Source organism: Apis mellifera, linkage group LG15 (assembly GCF_003254395.2).
Source record: "Apis mellifera strain DH4 linkage group LG15, Amel_HAv3.1, whole genome shotgun sequence".
In the NCBI taxonomy this organism is placed as follows: domain Eukaryota; kingdom Metazoa; phylum Arthropoda; class Insecta; order Hymenoptera; family Apidae; genus Apis; species Apis mellifera.
Genome location: NC_037652.1, coordinates 1,544,352 through 1,565,380, shown reverse-complemented (window position 1 = coordinate 1,565,380; position 21,029 = coordinate 1,544,352). Strand labels below are relative to the sequence as shown.

At 22.8% G+C, this 21,029-nt stretch overlaps 5 protein-coding genes across 8 annotated transcripts; 1 reads left to right on the top strand and 4 right to left on the bottom strand.

Moving 5' to 3' along the window:
• Positions 1–816: 816 nt before the first annotated feature.
• On the bottom strand, positions 817–4,335 carry LOC411797 (protein cereblon). The gene is made up of 7 exons (XM_395264.7): positions 4,116–4,335; positions 3,690–3,802; positions 3,130–3,459; positions 2,527–2,779; positions 2,260–2,405; positions 1,975–2,168; positions 817–1,895 (listed from the first exon to the last, which is right to left on the bottom strand). The coding sequence occupies exons 1-7, from the start codon at positions 4,162–4,164 to the stop codon at positions 1,760–1,762; spliced, it is 1,221 nt and encodes a 406-aa protein (XP_395264.3). The 5' UTR covers positions 4,165–4,335; the 3' UTR covers positions 817–1,759.
• A 1,312-nt stretch (positions 4,336–5,647) lies between these two features.
• Positions 5,648–8,379, bottom strand: LOC409204 (phenoloxidase-activating factor 2). Of its 2 annotated transcripts, none has more exons than XM_006558239.3 (7): positions 7,835–8,379; positions 7,345–7,370; positions 6,985–7,223; positions 6,631–6,861; positions 6,337–6,538; positions 6,031–6,190; positions 5,648–5,831 (listed from the first exon to the last, which is right to left on the bottom strand). In XM_006558239.3, exons 1-6 carry the CDS (start codon positions 7,938–7,940, stop codon positions 6,032–6,034), a joined length of 963 nt encoding a protein of 320 aa, XP_006558302.1. In that variant the 5' UTR covers positions 7,941–8,379; the 3' UTR covers positions 5,648–5,831; position 6,031. The 2 variants fall into 2 exon arrangements, with proteins under 2 accessions (XP_006558302.1, XP_392728.4); XM_392728.7 differs by having other exon boundaries at positions 5,649–5,831; positions 7,345–7,427; positions 7,835–8,376.
• A 487-nt stretch (positions 8,380–8,866) lies between these two features.
• Positions 8,867–12,155, bottom strand: Ing3 (inhibitor of growth family, member 3). 2 transcript variants are annotated; one of them, XM_026445251.1, is made up of 7 exons: positions 11,570–12,155; positions 11,341–11,403; positions 11,058–11,129; positions 10,556–10,918; positions 10,076–10,484; positions 9,801–9,999; positions 8,867–9,702 (listed from the first exon to the last, which is right to left on the bottom strand). In XM_026445251.1, the coding sequence occupies exons 3-7, from the start codon at positions 11,083–11,085 to the stop codon at positions 9,586–9,588; spliced, it is 1,116 nt and encodes a 371-aa protein (XP_026301036.1). In that variant the 5' UTR covers positions 11,086–11,129; positions 11,341–11,403; positions 11,570–12,155; the 3' UTR covers positions 8,867–9,585.
• LOC726277 (anaphase-promoting complex subunit CDC26) lies at positions 11,465–12,711 on the top strand. Of its 2 annotated transcripts, none has more exons than XM_003249206.4 (2): positions 11,465–11,539; positions 12,392–12,711. In XM_003249206.4, the coding sequence occupies exon 2, from the start codon at positions 12,459–12,461 to the stop codon at positions 12,675–12,677; it is 219 nt and encodes a 72-aa protein (XP_003249254.1). In that variant the 5' UTR covers positions 11,465–11,539; positions 12,392–12,458; the 3' UTR covers positions 12,678–12,711. The 2 variants fall into 2 exon arrangements, with proteins under 2 accessions (XP_003249254.1, XP_006558300.1); XM_006558237.3 differs by having other exon boundaries at positions 11,513–11,624.
• A 123-nt stretch (positions 12,712–12,834) lies between these two features.
• On the bottom strand, positions 12,835–19,334 carry LOC550915 (sideroflexin-2). The gene is made up of 9 exons (XM_623309.5): positions 19,200–19,334; positions 17,563–17,742; positions 15,444–15,614; positions 14,759–14,957; positions 14,405–14,530; positions 14,221–14,287; positions 14,030–14,129; positions 13,866–13,913; positions 12,835–13,572 (listed from the first exon to the last, which is right to left on the bottom strand). Exons 2-9 carry the CDS (start codon positions 17,715–17,717, stop codon positions 13,458–13,460), a joined length of 981 nt encoding a protein of 326 aa, XP_623312.2. The 5' UTR covers positions 17,718–17,742; positions 19,200–19,334; the 3' UTR covers positions 12,835–13,457.
• Between the last annotated feature and the right edge of the window lie 1,695 nt (positions 19,335–21,029).

Below are 21,029 nucleotides of genomic sequence, written 5' to 3'. Positions count from 1 at the left end.
TATGTAAAAATAAATTATGAAATATATACAGGAAACGATACTATGATATTATGGTGCTTTAAAAAAAAATTAAATGTAAAAAATTCTTTGATGTTCTTTAAAGTTAATCATCAAAGTTTATGCCAGACAAATATATAATTTATAGTATATATTTCGTCGCATTTGTATAATCCAACAGGGTTTTTCAATTAAATTAAATTGATTTAGGAATTGAAATCAGAAGAATCGAATAGTATTCAGGCACATACATAGGATTCAGGAAACGACGAGCAACTGTCGAAATGATGAATATAAATAAGTCAACGTATCCGAATCTCGAATACGAAACGATTACGATATATAACAAAATATATCTGAATGATAGTACTATAATACAAAGTGTTATCGTCGAATGATTAAATTTTTGTGGCAGATTGTTAAACATATCTGCTAATTCAAAATGATTAAAGAAAACACGATACATATACAAGAGAATGATTGAGATAAAGATATAATTATAACAAATTTAATTGAATTAAGGTAATCGAGAAATATACGACATGCGCAAGAAATTATTGAAGAAAAGTATTTTAATTCATAATAACCTGCCGTTTTCCTTTAAAATTTCATTTTTATTAATTTTTTACTTTCCTATATATACTCACCTTCAATTTTTTTTTCTTCGTATTCATATAAAATTTTTATCATTATTACATATTTCTATTACATTATTACATATGTCTATTTATTTTTAAAATACAATAAATAATTTTTTTAAATATATTTAAAATATTTTTTAAATAATAATAAATCATAAAATTTGTAAATAACTAAGTGTTTCACGTTAAATTCACATTTATTAAATTCTGATGTACAAATAACAAAATATCATATTCCAATAACATGTATTATATCTTTGTTTATAACTTGTATATAATTATTGAAGTTCAGTATAATAATGATGACATGATGTTAAACTCATTTTAGAACTGTACATGCATTTTCCAAATAATGATATAAAAAGGAAAACATGTAAATATTATACATTAATAAGAAAAACCAAACTATTTCATTCTTTTCGATACTTTTTATCACTATCATCATATTAAATGAAAACAACTCATAAAAAATTTGTATCTAATTACTATTAAACATCAGCAACTTCTGATTTATGAATTTCTTAGCAAGGTACGTTGACAAATTCTTATTATATTACTATACTGATATTAAAGATGGATGTACATGTCCCATAATGACTAGTTACATAAAAAATTTAAGTTATGAATTGTATATTATCTAGATACTCATAAAAAACATACTGAGCAGAATAAACTGCTTTTGCAAAAATAACAATTGATGTATCTTTTTAATATGATCGAACCATTCAATTCAATTTACAAATTCTAAAGTTTAAGATGTGAAATAAGATTGTATACACATTAAAACATTTTTATACCAATCTTTGTTTCACATGGAGCTTTAAAATTAATTTCTATATATTCTTAAATATCGAAATTTACATATACCATACTTCAGTCAATTCAATGTTTACAGTAAATAACTTTTTTGTTATTCTGATTTTGGTATGTTTTGTAGTCTTTTTTTATATTAGAAAAATTAACATTATTGTTATTGATACCTCACAAAAACTAAGCAGTACAAACAATTGCACATAGTCATATAATACTAAAAAACTATGGGAAATATGCACTGGGTTTTCCAAACTAATCCTTCCAAATCACCGAATTTCTCGGTATAATGTATTTAAATTTTGGTTTGCTCATTTCTCTTTGCTTTTTAAACTTTTACGTAATAAACCCCAAAATGCTTTAGGTTTTAAATTATTCTGAACTGCTGTAAACTTCCACCCCATATGATTATCACAATCTTTACACGTTGCAACAGTCCAAGCATATCTAAAAATGAATTAAATTAAAATTTAAATAATACTTTAAAAAATATATGAAAAAAAAATAATTAAAAAATAATTCTTACCCTGGAAACCATGTATAATTTATTGATGGATTATCACTTAGCGCAAGACCTTGTGCATGATATAAAGTTACAGTTTCATGTATAATTCCAGAAGGGTTACAATAAGTACCCTGTGGACCTTCTTTACTCATTGGAAACATATGTGATTGCCTTCCAATATAAGAATCGCAATTAGAACAAACAAATATTTTGTCCTACAAAAAAATAATATATATTATTTATTACTTCTAAAATTGTAAAAATACCAATATTTATAAAACTTTAATAGATGTTCATTATACATACTTCTACTAAATATTTTATTTCTCTTTGTAACCTTGAAATTGCACAATCGTAATTTAATAAAACGATTCTTTCATTGTCATCTAATAACAAATTTTGGGCAACCCAAAATGATAAATCTGCAGGATCTTCTGGTATATTACTTCCTTCTAAAATGTACCAAATAGTTTTAAATTAAAATAATCATTACAAAAAAATTACAAACTTTTATTATATTAAATATAAATATAAAAACAATATAAAAATTAAAATACCACAAAAAATACATACTACTCTCAATAAATTGTAAACGTTGTCGTATTTTTAATGAAAGTCTTAAGGGATCGTATTGCCGATATACCCAAGCAGGCCAAGGAGTTACTATAGCATCTAAATTTTCTACTCTTTCTTGTTTTTTAAAATCTTCCTCACTTTTCGGTTGTATTCGTAAATGATCTAATGATGCTAAACGTTCATCCAAAAATGGTGGTCCAAGAGTTATTTCTGGTAAAACTTGTACATGAGCTGATATTTTATCATATCCCTAAAATTAAATATTTTAATAATAATTAAATATAATTATATTATTTATTATATATATATAATTATAATTATAAATAATATTATATCATATAATTCCATAAAATACATAAATTATCACAATGCATAACACTATATTCAAATAGAATGATATGATTATATAAAGAATAAAAAAGTTTATTTAAAAAAATATTGTTTTATTAAAGCAAAATTCCTATTTCTTATATTTATAATTTTATTATATATATATATATATATATATATATATATATATATATTATTATTTAATTTTTATTAGATTATTAGATATTTTGCAATATTATATTTTAAATTATTATATATTTTAAAACTTACCTGAATTATAACTCGTAAAATCTTAAATCTTTGTCTACCTTTAGCTTTTAAACGAAAACCTTGATCAGGATCATACATGCATTCATAAATTTCTGCAGTTGTACCTATTGGTACCATTTTATCATATCCCAAACAGACAACACCTAATGTCCGGTCATTTTCAATGCATGTCCTTATCATATCAATGGTTTGTGCATCAAATACTGTCATTGGTAATGTTTGTCCAGGAAATAACATAACAGACTGCTTTACTAACAATGGCAAATTTACGTAAAGTCCATCATCTAATATTGTCCTTCCTCTAAGTTCTTCCAAATTATGTCCTAAATACTAATAATATATTTACATATTATTAAAATGATCAAATGTTATTAAATAAATTCAATTCTATAAAAATTTTTAATTTAAAAAAAAATTTGATATATAATATATAAAAATTTATAATCAATAATAAGATTTCAAATACAATTCAAATAAAATTTTTCTAAAATTAAAAAATAATTATTATAATTTTATTTAATTTATTATAAATAATATATAAATATGTATTGAAAACTTACAGAATGTGTTGTTGGTAGAGTCAAATCAAAAGTACTTTCAGTAGATATAGATGTTTCATCTGTATTTTCTTCTGAATAATCCTCATCATTACTTTGTCTGTTTTCTGGATTTTCTATAAAATAAATTTTTTATTCTTTTGCTTTATTCTTTTATAATAAAAATATTTTTATATTTATCATCAACAAAAAAAATCTAGAGTGATTTATAGAGATAATTCAATAATATAACGATATTAAAGTTATTATACACAAATAATGTATATATAAAATTATTAACATTTTAAAAATATAATTTACATTTTATAAATAATTGACAAGAATAATTTTCTTCATTTTAGAACAATATGTGAAAAACTCGACACATAACCTGTAATTTATTAAGGAAAATTAAATACGTTTAAATATAAACTATATAAAAAGGCATACCTAATTCGCTATGTGTTCCGTCATCATCTACGTTGGCATCCATTATCATTTACGTATTTCTCCGGATTGCCGACTTTTTAGAAAATTGTAAACAATCAGTACTTTTCCTCCCACAAATGTCAAATACGATAAGCCCTCTATTCTCTATCTATAATTTACGTATTTACGTAGAATGCACTTTACGGTTTTCATGAATTGACCTTTATTTAGAATTTACTTAAGTTTATCCGTTTTTTTTGTTATTGTTAATACTTCGACTTTATTTCGATTTTTAATTAGCTCATCAATAAAAATAATAACTATTTCAAAAATTGAAATGTTTTATTTCAATGAAATATATATTAAGCTTATTTTTCATGTGAAATGTATGTAATTAGATAAAATATGTTTTGATATATTTCAAATACATAATCAGATTTGAAATTTCGAAAACGATTTATTTAACAATCATACTTTATAAATGATAACGCATAACAAATAAAATAGATGTATCATTACATATATTCTAAATACATATAAAAAAATGAAATATACATTTTTATAATATTATTTTTATCAGAAAAATAAAATCAGAATATAAACAATTTTGCAAAAAAAATTAATCTTAATTATGTTATATTTCATTTTTAAATAATTTATTATTATTTTTCTGAAGAAATGAATCAATAAATAATAATATATTTAATAATTTATTATTATTTAATTTATGTACTTAAATTAATATATTTATACAGATGTATTATAAAATATTAGAAAAATAAAAATCTTTCTAAATCTTATATAAATATAAGTATATGATCAGTCTATTGATACGTTCTTTTTTCATCGATCTTAAACTTGAAATATGTTAAAGACATTTTAAGCAATTTTTTTTTCTTATATATAATTTTAGTTTTAAAATTTCGAATTATTTACGAAAAACTTTTGATAAATAAAATATATAGATATAGCGAATTTATAGTACGCATAGTATTAGAGATGATACGTACGAAAATTTTGCTGGTTGAAAAATATGAATCATTTTTAGCGATATTATTTTATACGTTTATAAATTACTCATTTTTTTTAATTATTATAAATTCAAGTAAAATTTGATTTTATTTTACGAAAAAAACTAACTTATTAAATATTATCCGGTATGTTAACAACTCAATAAATATTTATAAATTTTTTGCACATACACAAAAACATTTGCCACTGTGTTATTGAATTTTGATTATATATGTGCATCCATGACAGCATGTGTCGTTAATATTCAATTTTTCATCGTATTATTTATACATTCTTTTATAAACTATAAACAAAAAATTATATCTTCTAATTTCTAAACTCAATTAGATGAATAAATTATTTTTATTTTGATTTTGATTGTTCTGATAAACTTGCTATTATATAATCTAACCTAAATAACATAAATTCAGTAAAAAATGATTTAAAACTTATCATTTTTTGTTTAACTTTTTTTTTTATTATAAATTTTTATTATTGAAAAATATACAATTATAGATATACATATAATAATTACAATAATAATATTTTAATAATAGTATCAAATATAATATATTTTAATATAGTATCAAAGGTTTTTGCGTGAATAATTCGAATAATTCGAAAGTTAAAAGCTAACCGTTGATTATGTGTCGAAGAAAAAGTTATTCAAGATGATGTTTACAATATATTTCAAAAGTCATCAAAATCGGTGAGGAGGAAGTATATCTACAAATTCATAGAATGTATAATTGTATATTAGGTATATTATGTATTATATATATTATTCAATATTTTATAAATAAATTATTAATTAAATTTATTATGTGTATAATATATAGTTATTTATATATAATTATTATATAGTTATTTTAATATATAATTAAAAATATATATTATATAGTTTATACAATATATAGTTATTTACTTTAATTTATTTGTTGTTTAATCCATGAAATATAATTATATACATTTACATATACACCAGGAACATTACTAGTTGCACAACCAATACCCCATGTAACCATTCCAACCACTTGCCATTGTCCATTTCCATTTTGACATACTAATGGTGAACCTCCATCACCCTAAAAAAATTTTGATTAAAAAAGATTATTTTCAGAAAACTTAAAATAATAAAATAACTTTAAAATAATATTTATTTAACAATATAAATTATGAAATATATTTGAAATATTTGTTAAAATTAAGTTTTAATAGTTTAATCACTTACTGTGCATGCATCTTTTCCTTGTTCCCCTCCTGCACATATAAAACTATTTCTATTTAGTATAAAGGATTGTCCAAGTCTAGTTTTGCGTAGATCATTTTCACAAGTTGATTGATCAACAATAGGTACATCTACTTCTTTCATTATACTTTGGTATTTGCCATTTGTTCCAAATGCATTCTTTCCCCAGCCTGACACCCAACATCTTGAAAAAAAAATGAAAAATATGAATTTATATTAAATAAAGTTATATTAAATAATTAAATAAAAATTAATATTAAATTATTTTTTACATACTTTGTATTAGCTGCAGGTATTGCTGTAGGAAAACATGCAGTGTTAATATTAGGACTGTTTGAAATTGGAACAGTAGTATTCAAAGTTATTACTGCTACATCATTTTGAAGATTAAGGGAATTGAATTCAGAATGTATAGATATTTTTTTAATTGAATAATCTTGATATGGATAAGGTTCATTAGTAGACTGGCCATCCCATTCTCCTAATCTTACTTTAAGTCCACCATTTCTATAAATTATTTTTAATCAAAATGTTATATTCTACTTATTAAATAAGATATAAAGATATATAAAAATAATAAAAAAATTTTGTAAAATTCAAATAAAATAAAAATTTAAATGTTACACTTACATGTAAGATGTTACCTTGTGAGCTACAGTTAGTACATGATTTGATGTAATAAGTACACCAGAACCAATATAATTATTGTTAGTTGTTAAAAGTGCAGCTTGCCAAGGATATGCACCATAACTGGCTTGACCTTGAGGATGTGAAGATGGCGAGATTTTTCTGATACCGCAAGTAGTGTCGAAGTAATTTTGCGAGTTAGTTGAACAACAATATACTTGCCCTTCGGGACAATTAGAAGCCTTAAACAATTAAAAATATTTTTTTAAATATTCATAACTTTGGATTTACCTAAAAATTTATTTAAAAAAAATAAATATCACAAAATGTTAAATAAATTATATTAAATAATAAATAATTTACCGTATTAACAATTCGAAGATCGATTCCTGGATTGATAGATGGACAATTATTCTTTAAAACGCAACACGATGCTGTATTTTGATCTTAAATATAAGATGAAAAAATTTGTGATAAAATATTTAATTTTATATTTTTTATGTATATAATATATCTATAATAAAATGATAAATCAACAAAATTAAGATATTATATTAAATAATAATTTTTATAATAAAAAATAAATTCTATTTTGAAAAATTTTAATTAAAATTATTTAACTAAAAATATAAATTCTTTTTATTTTATAATAAATTTCAAAATTAAATTTAAAATAAATTTAAAATTTATCTTAAAAATTCATAGAATAATAGTATAATAATATAATATAATTTAATTTTAATAACTTAGAAAAATTGAAGTTTTAGAAAAATGTTCAATGTTCAATCATCTAAATGATTTTATATAATAAAAAAATTTCAATTTGTTAATTTTTTTTAAATTCTTTGCATACTTGACGACATAGTTGTAGTTTTACTGTCAAAAGTAATCGTATCTTGTGCCAGAATACAATTTCTCAAAATACCCACAAACAAAATCGCGCATAATATATAAAACATGGTCGAATATCAAAATATTCTAACTCAAAGCACTTGGAATAATAAAATTTTCACTCAATAAGTTTCTCTTATATACAACGAGAATATCCTGCAGCACATTTTAGAGAAGCGCATTAACTCGTACATTCTTTCGGAACGAAAATAATATGCGACAAACAAAGGAGCAATCCTTTCCGTGATAATAAAACAGTATAAAATATATTGCCAAGTAATTTAGTGTAAATTACTTCCGATCATAATTATGTCTTCATTTATGTATAAAAAGCGTGTCGCAATATTACTCATTTAAATAGTAAAATGTTCGAAGTGGAACAAGAAGCAAGGTCAGACGTGCTCTGAAGTGAAGAAGGTCAATAATTATAGGTTCCTGGTAGTATCATCATGAATCACTGAATCAACATTATAATTATACTAGTTTTTCCCTTTAGTTTGTTCTTTTTTGTTATAATTTCAGCAACAAGTATATTTCTTATTTTTAAATATAAAATTATGAAAATGAAAGATATATTAATATGACATTTTTTTTTAAAGAGTAGAATATTTTGATAAATTAATTTATAATTAATCAGATCATTTGAACATTGAAAATAATCTAAAAATAATAAAATACTTGAATTGTTTTAAAAATGAAATATTCCAGCATAGTATAATTCATCCAAAGATACAATATGATCGTAAATTATCAATCGAGAATACAATTGATACTGCATTTTATATGTTATTTGACAATATATTTATTTAATAATCAAAATATTTTTACGATCGCATTATATCTTTTTATGAGATTTTGTGATATTCTTCACATAAAATAGGATTCCATTTAAAACAAAAAAATGACATTTGAATCTAACGTAATTCATTGGTAATAGATAGAAGCTGTCATTATTTTTTTATTTTTCATTTATGAATGTCAATAACACAAATAATAAATCTGCATTGTTCAATTTATTTATACATCAAGTTGCTACATTCCTTCATTTCGAAAGTAGTATTTTCACAATTTGTTATCGCTTTTATCTCTCTGTCTTTCGTTTGTTTTGTTTCTTTCTTAAAGCATAGAACACTTAAAATGTTATTGCTCGCATAGTCGTCAATTCAGCGAGATACTAAGCACGTCTGAACTAACACGAGGACGTAAATATACGAAAATTGCTCGATATTGCGTGAACTAAAAACATAAATTTCGAAAAATTCACAATGAAAATCACCTCTGGTATTTCAGTCAATGGATCGTATTATATACCAGAGGAAAAGATCATTTTTCAATGTAAATTTATAAACTATCTAATGGTCACGGTATAGAATGGTGCAAAAAGTATTAAAAAATAATTGCAATATTTGTATGTCAAAATCTTTTTTATGTAACAGAATTTGTTTAAAGCCAACTTTTTACACCATTTGATCCTTTCATTATGTCTACAAAACGCAGTAAAAAAAACTGCTCTTTTCTGCTGTAAAAACAGAAATTTAAGTTTTGTGGGACAAGATCAAGACCAGATAAGATCATGACTTAAACTTTAAACATATTTAAAAAGTCATATAAAATCAGAATTAATAGCTTCCTAACTAAGTTGGTACTTGACGGACAATGCCTAAGAGGTAGTATCAATTTTTTCTCATTATATTTGCACTGATTATAGCACAATCAGTTTTTTCGACCTCCGCGTCTCTTCATAGAAGATGTACATTGAGGACAGTACCACTTTCCTTTTGGAGGTGCAGTGATACCCACACATGGATAGTGAAACCATTCAAAAGGACACTATAAGAAATTAATAATAAAAAGAAAAATTAATTATTAAATATATAAATATTTTCATTTGATTGATACAGAAATATAATATAATAATAGAAATTTACGTCTGAATTGTCACAGGCAACCATATCTCCATAAGATACTTGATTACATATACAATATCTTGGTTCATTTGGATCATAAGTCCAATCTGGATTATCAGAATCTACGACTTGTGTATTTGTAGTTATAACTGGAGGTGATACTGGTTGTTGAACTGAGGCAGCAACTACACTTGAACTTGGTACAGCAGTTGTTACTTTTCTAAAATATGAAATAACATTTGTTTAGAAAGCGAAAATTTTCACAAATAAAATTATAAAAATCTTTTAATGCATACTTTTTATGTTTTTTATTTGTTTCTTGTATAGCTGCAATGGCAGCACCAGCTAATTCTCTACTAAATTCGGCTGCATGTATACCTCCAGTATTGATGGCTTCGTAACTAGCTTTTAAACTAGCAGTACGTCTGCCATGTTGCATTTGTTGCGTCGCAGCAATTGCTTGCGATGCTGCAGCTGCTATGGCATTTCCACCAGCTCCTATATGACCGAGATTATAACTCACTGAACCAACAGAATTCGCGATTGCTGTAGGGGTAGATGGCACGCTAGTAGCGGCAATAATTGGTCCTGAATTTACAGAAGCTGGTCGCGATTCAGGAAGACTTGGTGAAATTTTTTCTATAGCTAAGCGTTTTTCTATTGATGTAGAAGATGCATTTGAATCTCTTCTTTTTTCTGCCCGAGCTATAATGGTTTATATAAATATAAATTATCTATTATATTAAATAAAATATATAATTAGAAAGAATACGTACAATGACTATGATTGTCTCGTGACCTACTGGATGTTGTAAAGCTATATCGATTCTCTTTTTGACTACTATTTGTGGGTGGTTGATCTAATTCCAGTGATCTCTTCTCCAATATTTCTGTGATACCTTTATTATCTGCTTCTAATTCCATTTTAAATTTGTGCAGTTCCTGGTCTAATCTCCTCAAATATCTATCTACTAAGTCATACATCTGATTGGCTAAATGCACCTTCTCATCTGCATCTTCCAAAGTTTTATAATATTCTCTTCTAATAGCTTCATATTCTGCTTCCTTTTCACTAGGTTTCATTTTCTTTGCATTTGCGAAAAAAATCTTTACTTTTTTTTCTAAACTGTCCATTGAATCTGCAATAATTATTATTCATTATTCATTTATTAACATAATTTACAAGAAACATAAATATATTTTAAATAGAAGTAGATTTAAATTCATAGATATAAAATTTAAATATAAATTTAGAGTACTATATAATTGAGTACATACTCTGTACACCTAAATCCATTTCTCTCATTTCTGTGAACCGGTCTCTTAATTCTTGAGGAAGGTGCTCGATCACTGAAACGCAAAAGAAGAAGGTCAACATAACCAAACAAACTCAAAATTAAAAGAATCAAATATAGAAGAATAAATAATATTTATCTATTTAATCTAATCGTTATAATGTTAACATTATAGTCATAAAAAATATTATAAATTACAACTTAACTCCAAAATATATTGGTAAGAGCAAAGAAATTATAGACTATTTAGAAAACATACAACTAACCTAAAATTTATGAAGAACAGTATGTCAAGTAATTATTCATATTACGCGGTATTTAATTTGGCACTAAAATAAAAGGTAGCATTTAAATAATTATATGTGATAATATAATATTAACTAAGATATTCGCTTTGAGAAATGTTTCTGATGTTTGTGTGAGAGAGTATATTCGGAAAGGTTAGTAACTTTCTTGAGAAGCTGGGTAAGCAGAGCATGCCTCGTTTTTACGTACTTTCAACATAATCTTCCAAGTAAAGCATCCTTTCGTGCTGGTGCTTCGTTGCCTGGTGCTTAATTTACAATTATTTACAATTTACTAAAAAGGAGTGCTTGCCGCCGTGACAAAATTAACGAAAATTGTAGCACTCGATCAGAAGCGTGTTTACGGCGGCCAAATCCCTTGTTGTACCCACATTTTCACGCTAGTTCTGTAAATGATGCGAATCTATGAACTATTCGTATGAAATATCGTAGGAAAAATATCATTTTCGCGAATATAAATGGCTCAGTAATCTATGCATTCTTAAAAGTATTATTTATTTTAGAATTATTACTGGCCAGTTATCTATTCCTTGTAATCCGCCATCTTAACCTAACGTTCAGGGGTGTCTTTATATGGTTCTTTACCCCGTATAAATAATTTTTTATTTTCATTTTAAATATTTTATATTTTATCAATTTGAATATTAATATTTTTTTATTAAATCAATTTTATTATCATATTTATTTTATTTTTTAATATATTTATTAGTTTTATAATGAATTTAAGTTTATTCCCTGTGTATTGTGTAACATATATAAGTACTATATAATATATACAAAATGATTTTTTTTTTCATTTACATAATACGAAATACAATAAAAAAATTTTAATTTATTAAAATTTCTATTTTTAATAAAAATTAACACTTTAAAACCAGAAGTATATAAAAGTATTTTAAAATAAATTATTATGTTATGATATACTGTAGATAATTATGTATCTAGTATTAAGGATTAAAAAAAGTAAATGTTCATTTTTTGATTTTTATTACTAACATTCTTCATATTCCAGTGAATCATCAGCTTGCTGAATACTTTTATATTGAAAAAAAGGTGCATTGAACTTCTTCTTAGTTAAAATGATACGACGAAGTCCAACAAGAATCGACTTACGATTAGATGATCTGCAAGAATATGAAGCAATGAGGAAAGCTCTTGAAGCTAAGAAAGAATCAGAAAGACCGCCAACATTTAATCCTCCTTCGTGGGGTGGTAAAGTACCGCAAAGCGAAATTCAAGAACGTATCGGTTATATGCCACAACAAAATCAACCTACGCATTCTCGACCAAATATATAGTTTTTTACGTAATATATACATATATATATATATATATATATATACATACATGTTCTAAATTGCATTATTTTCTATTGTTATTTTATTTATATGTTCGTTGTAACATTATTATATAATCAATTGTAAATTAAGATTAAATAAAATAAATACGTTTAAATTTAATTTCCAGAGTATTTATTATAGTATTACTAAAATATACATACGTGGCAGCATTTTTTGTAACGTTTAACAGTTTAAGGAGGTAGTAACAATAAAATAATAAAAAATGGACAATTATTTAAATTCTAAAACGCAGAGTTTAACAATATAATTTGTAATTATGATACCGCATTTTAAATCATTATCATATATATTTATTTAAATGAATAAATTTATTGATCGTATTTCCATAATTTAATGAAAACAAAAATTATTGTCGTTTGAAATGTTTTACATATAAAAAAATAATTAACGGTATGATAGTTTTCATTATCCATATTAAGATATAATCATTATTGATAAAAATGTAAAAATGGACAATAAATGCATGATACATATGTATAATAAAACTTATAAATAAATTGTATTGCTATATAAAATAAAAATTATTTTAAATGCAATATTGTCGTACATATTGTTCTTTTCGGAACGAGTTATCCTCTGAACCAGCAGAAAACTACGATTCCGGCGATTTACAGTATGTAAAATCTTTTTCAATTCCATTAATAATTAACTTGCTATCTTATACAGGGTCATAAAAAATACCCTTTGATGATCTTTTATTACTACAATCTTCGTGCATTATAAACCCTTGTTAAAATATAAGTATATGGGTATTTCTCTATTTTTACAATTCTTCTTTAAAAGTTCATAATTCTCGGGCTCCCAGCGTTCCAAAGTACTTGATTTAATTGAGCTATAAAATATTAAATATATGTATGAACTATATTCATTTAGATAAAATATTTAAAATATTATTATTATACTAATTCTTGCGTCAGTAAATGAATATTTAATATTAAAAATGATTTTCATAAATTCATAAATTGATTTTTACTATAAATAAATTACATTTTGAAATATAAATAAATTTAAAATTTATCAATTATTTTTAGTATTATTAAGTTAATTATTTATATAAGAAATAAATAATATAAAATCGATAATAATATGCTAATAAAATACATGCAAAAATGTATAGAAACTTACCAGTTTTGTGGGAATAATGCGCATGCTGTAGGCACCATGAATGTTAGACTGAAATATTAATATATATATATTTTTTTTATATACATTCATTTTTTAAATTATTATATTTCGTAATTATTATTATTATATATTAAATAAAAATGAAAATATTAAAAAATACTTACAAACAGCCAACTAATAAAACTTGTATAGGTCCATGAAGAGGTTTGATTTTTTGCATCCAAGCATATTTTTCTAATCTTTCCATAATGAGCGGTAAGATTACTAAATCATACAAATTTCTTCATTAAAATAATATATATTTCATAGTGTATTTTCATTTATAGTGTATTTCATTTATTTAATTTTTACTTACACATGCCGGGTGCACACATAACAATTCTCGAGATGACTACTTGACTGATACCTTTAACTGCTGCAAGCTAAAAAAAAATCATTTATTTTCCATTATTAATGTAAAATAAATTATATTTATATATAATAATATATTTATAATTATATATATTATATTTATATATAATAAAATCAATGTAACTTACTTTTGATTTTGTCAATTTATTGCCGTTTTCATCACTAATTTCAATCGCTTTTGTGATTTCGTTCTGACGCATTAAAGGAATGTTCACACAATTTGCAGCAGCTACTGCAGCGAATGGCACATAACGCTATAAAAAATTAAAATTATTATTTAATTATTAAAATTAAAATTTTTTAATAATAGTTACATTTTTATATTATTTATATAATATTTTTATTTTATATAATAGTTATTATATTTATTTTATATAATAAATTTTTATTTTATTAAATAAATTATGTGTATATATATATATATACATTTCATAATAGTTATATTTTTTAATTTTTAAATTTTAAAAATAAATTATTTATACCGCCATAAGCGGATTTGCCCGTTTTGCCCAAAACGACTTGCATCCTATTGCAGTTATCATAGCCGCTGAGGTAGCACTGATATATGCAACCGCTAATTGATTGACGGTTGTGGGACTGTTGGCATTTCTATTCGTGTAGTTCACTAATGCGTTGAACGATTGGTTCACCCATTGCCAAAATACCACAGCTGTAGTCGTTCTGCAATTGTTATCAATGAATAATATGTCACAAAATTTTTCTTTTTCTCGTAAATTTAAAAATAAAAATAAACAAAATATTATTTTAAAACAAAAATTACGATTATTGCTTCTGCATAATATGAAAAAAATATGAAAAAATTAAAAAATTATCAATAATTTCGTAGAAATATAAAAATTTATCTATTTTTTTATAATATCTCATTTTATAATATGAAAATGAATTAATTTGTAAATTTCATATAAAAATTTATCATTTTTAATTTTTTAATTTTTATAATTGTTTTTTTAAAAAAACATTATTTTTTAAAACTATTTAGTTTAGTCTAAAAAATATGCAAAGAGATTCACTTATTGAATTGAAGCATCAGCTATTTGTTTTCTTAATAACTATCAATTTTATTTTTTAATTAGTTTTTTTAATAAATTTTATTTTTTAAATTATATATTGAAATTGTATTGAAAAATATACAAAGAGACAATTTACCTATAGAACTGAAGCATAACACCAGTGATAGCCATTCCACCTGGCACTTGGAAGGACATTCTGCCAAAGACATTTTGCAGGTCACCGGTGTCGGGATGAAAGGCCGACTCGTAAAGCTTCTTAGCATAGATGATTTGCTCCCAGGTTGTACCAGCTGGCTCCTTCCCAAGTCTAAGGGATAAACAGACTATTGATTTTTCGTAGACACAAAAAAAAAAAAACAGTGAACAACAAGGATGCGTGTAAATTTATGTCACATATCTAAAAAAATTTTTAAATTACAATGAATTTAAAAATTTTCTTTAAGGAAATATAAAATTAAATTTGAAACAATAAGAATTAACATAACATAGAATTTAAGGATAATTGAGAAAGATGAATATTTAAATTGAATAAAATATGCATTTTGTATAGATAATTTTTTTAATTCTTTTTAATTTATAAAAATTAAAATTGTTGAATAATATATTTTTTTACTCGAAAAATAAGTAATAAAAGATATTTTATTTCTATAATATTGAAATTTTTTTAATTATTTAACAATCCATAATTATTTCTGATTAATTATTTTCTTTTTATGATTGTTTCATATCAATTTCATATAATTCGCTTTTAAATTATATATCAGAGTTGTTTGTTTATTAAAAACAAAAATGAAATAAAAATGTTAATATTTGCAATGAAAAAAAAATCAAATATAAATTGTATAATAATCCATTATAAGTATGAAATAAAACTCTAATTGAATGCAAAACCTTTATGATTTCCGTTTCTTCTTATCTTTCATTATTACTTATATAATTTATATATATGGTCAACCATCTATAATATAACATCGAAGATAAATTGAATAAAACGTTTATGAAAATATATACGAATTATATTTTAAATATATATTATAATTATATATATAATTATAAACATAATTATTATATCTATATTATTCATTATATATAGAATATAATTTTAGTTTTATTTTATGGAAAATATAATAAAAATAAAGAATTCACACAATTCAATTAACAATAAAATAAAATACGTACTATATGGGGTTAAAAAAAGTTATTAGAATTTTATGGAGAGAAAGGGGAATATAAGGTGTGAAAGAAGTTTCAAGGTCGATGTTTTAAATAGAACAGTATATTTAATAGAGAATGATAAGCTTTTAAAATCGTTTTGATATTATAAATCATTTATTTATTTATAATTTTATTAATTTAAATTATATAAAAATTTAATAATATTATTCAATGTTATTTTTAATTTTTAATTTAACTATTTAAAGAATTAAATTATAAATTAAAATTAATTCTCTAATAAAATATTATTTAATATTTAATAAAAAATTTCTATATACAATGATATTTATTAATAATAATTATATCAAATTATTATGAGTAATAATTTTGTTGTAATAATTATATGTAAATAATTATTATAATTATATCATTTTATCTTTGGAATATTTAACATCGCGAATTATATTTATCGATAAAATTCTTATGTAATAACGATTCTTCGAGCATGATAAGAACATCAAAAAAAGACTTGATTCTTAAATCATATATTCTGAACCTCAGTCACTATATTAATTATAAAACAAATTGATATTATGAAAATATATGTTTTCCAAAATTTTATTATTTAATTATAAAAATATTATAAAAAATCTTAATAATTTTAATAATGAAATTTTTTTTAAATAAAGATATTAATTATATTTGTACAAAATTATCATACTTATTTTGATATACAGTTATGTTTAACAATTTATTAAAAATGCAATAATATGTATTTATATATAATTTTAATTATTATTTAATTATTATTTAAATAAATAAATAAAAAGCAAACAGTACAATAATTATAATAGTTTACTAAATTAATTTTCAATTAAAAAGAAAAACATAAATATAATAAATGAATATCTTGAAGAATTCTTTATTTCTATTAATTCTTTTTGAATTTAATGCAAATATTTTATATTTAATATTTTAAGCAGAATATATTCAATATTTAAAATTTTTAATTTCCTCCTTTTGTAGACTATTCTAGTTTATATAATAGTCTAATGAATTATTCTATATTCAAAAAAATTAAAATGTTTTCTCATACTCACTTATAATCCTCGCATAACTTCTTTGCTTCGAGTAACTTCGATTCAGGAGTTACACATGTGCGAAAATCTGTCACCCAAGCGAAATGTTTCCATCTTCCAACGAAGGTGCTAAGATCCCATAAAGGTCCATCAATGTTCACTCTCTCCTCCCTCATTTTCGAGGGATACTATGGATTTAATCTTTTACAATAAACAAAATCAATTTAATCATAATAAAATACTCAAATTGTTTTGTTATAATATTATTAAAAAAAAAAATATTGATCACGAAGTTAATTAGATTTATTAATATTATATTTATGGTATGAATTAATAGTATCGAAATATAATGAATAAAAATAATCATTATATTATTATGTAATATATAAAAATATTATTTTTTATATCGACTTATACAATTGTATTTTTGAAGCATTAATAATTTAATTATTATAACATTATAATTATTTATAATTATTATTTACTGCGTAGAAGTTTCATGTCTTTAATACGAATTATTTAATTTCGAAAATTGATAAATTTATAAAATAACCATCCTAAAAATTAATAAAAGTCATTGTTTTATCACTTTATTGATACTTTATTGAACAATTCTACATATTCATTTTGAATTTCAGATATATTTTATTTACAATATGAATTTCAAATAATTGAATAATGATCAGTATGTAATTTTGTGTGTTTTTTATGTAACTTTCAATATGTTATTATATTATATATATGTTATTATATATATAAATGTTAAGTAAATTAAAACTATATAATTAATATATTAAATTAATATATTTATTTATTAATATATTATAAATAAATAATTGCAATGTATACAGTATAAAAAAGTATAAATGTATACAATATAAAAAAATCACAATATCATTTTATCATTATATGTAATTTTTATCTATGAAGTTTTATTTCCAAAAGAAAAGCAAAAAAAAATTGAAGATATTAAGTTAAAATTAGAATTAATCTTAATGATATATCATATCAAATATTTAAAAAATAATTTTAATGAACAAAATGTGTATATCGATTATTTGATACTGTGACATCAAATGATATGTTCGATGTTCAAATGGAATTTAAAAGACACACGTAGAATGAATTATAATACGAAATTAAGACAATGCCGAATTCGATCCATTAATCGATATTATTATGAAACACATAAACAATTCAGTTTCGGTCGGTAAAGTTCGATGTTTAATCTTACATATACGTATCATCATTTTCGCGGACCCTGCATTTGGCTGACATACCGCATAACCTAAAGAGATGTACAATGTAATACATCGATTATAGTTTCGTGGGCGAGGTGGCGCTTATTTGTCTTGCACATTCTGGCTTTCATTTATCGTGATTTATTCGCATGACGTCATAGTAAGATATTGCGTACTCGTATTTTTATAGATTTTTTAATTCTAGGCAATTATCGACCATGTTGATGAGAAAAACTGATAGTTGATGAATGACCCACTTTTTGATTAAATATAAGCACATTTTCATTCAAAAACAACATTGTAAAAGGTGAACGTTTCAAATTTTCACTTTCGGTCGCAATATATCAAACTACACGTGCACGACCACATATTATGTAACGCATTATAAATGATAGGCATAATTTTTTGTCCGCTTACCGTGAAAACGTGCGTCACTTCTGGAGAGTCTACTCTGTTCTGTTGTCTACTGTCCGCGCAAGCCAGCTGATTGGTACCCTAGTCGAACACCTACCTACCAATCTTTTGATACATCCCTGTGTTTCTCCCTTCCAGGCGCTTTCTTTATTATTATTATTATTATCGTTATATGCGCTCTGTTTAAATTCTTTTCTTTCTCATGGAATCATTATTTGTCTATCTTCGTTGAATATTGGAAAAATTGATAATTTTTAATAATTCTTCTTTTGTTAATTTTATTTTTATTTTAATTTTAATTTTATTGTTGATTTTAATAGTTAATTTAAAATACAAAGAATTTTTTTTCTATTACATGAAATGATTAAATAGATAATTCTTAAATAGATTTCTTTTTTTTGATATAAATCATTTATATTTAAATTATTTTAAGTTTCTTCAATAATAATATATGAATAAATATATTATAAACAATTATTTAGCAATAATTGCATAAATAATTCTAAATTAACAATAATAAATAAGATATTGCAATCAGATCAAATGAAAAGACAATGATATAAAATCAGATACTAATATATCTAATACTCATTATTAATATGATATGAAAAATAATGAAATTGCAGTTTATTGTTTTGAATTGTTCTAACTATAATAATGTATTTAATACAATTTAATTTCCATTGTCATTAAAGAAAATATTTGTCAATATAAACATTTTTTCTATATAATTTAAGAGTTATTTTATTCTATATCGCATAATATATTCTTTTTAACATGTAACATTTTCTAAAACAAATATGTTTCCAAAATGTTAATTTGTATTTAGATAAATTTTACAAATTTGCATATGAATTCATGTGTATATTATAAATGTAAAAATTTTTTTTGAATATATTACTTAAAATTTTAATTTTTTTTTATAATATTCCCATGTTTTTACATTTATCACATTCATAATAATTAAAAATTTATCTATTTTAATTATTTAATTAATTCTATTTAATTAAATTATTTAATTCTATTTAATTATATTATTCTATTTTATTAATATAATTTGACCAATATTTCGTATTTTTTATACAATAGATGTAAATGCTGTAATGTTATATTTATATTAATATTTACATTTAACATTGTTGATTTTAATAACACTACAAATTTTTATAATTAAATTTATTAACTTTCATAAATATAATAGAAAAATAAATATAATATCAAAATAATAAAATATGCAAATATTTTTCATATATACCATTATTGTATATATAATTATATACATAATTAAATTTTTTAATTAACTAGATATGAAAAAGTTTTCTAAAACACGTTGCCTGAAATAATGTCATTTACACAACGCTAGACTACAAGTATTCAATTAACACAAATTTATAACTATGCAATGGTATTTAAAAATTTATCTCAAATATCAAAGAGTCGTATTTCGAAGTTACAAACTTCCTTTCTTCAGTAAGAACAATAGTCCTTGTTCTCTTAAGAATGGATCAGGGTGGTAACACTTCCCAATTTCATATCAGTTTGAAGAACGCCCTAAACGTTCAATATGGAACGCGCAATATTCTGAGTTGCGCAATAATATTGACAGTAGTACAGAACTAATATCGAAGACGTATACGTGGTTCGCTCGAATAGACTTCTACCTATTACGCCACGATTTGTATTATTTATTATATAGCATCAATAAAGTATTAAAAGCATAAATTCATTAAACTATATTATGGAGCTTTTGATTGCAATTAATTTCTGATGATACTTTTCGTTTTTAATTTCCTTTTATTCTAGTTTTATATATCAGTTTTAGATCAATTTGTT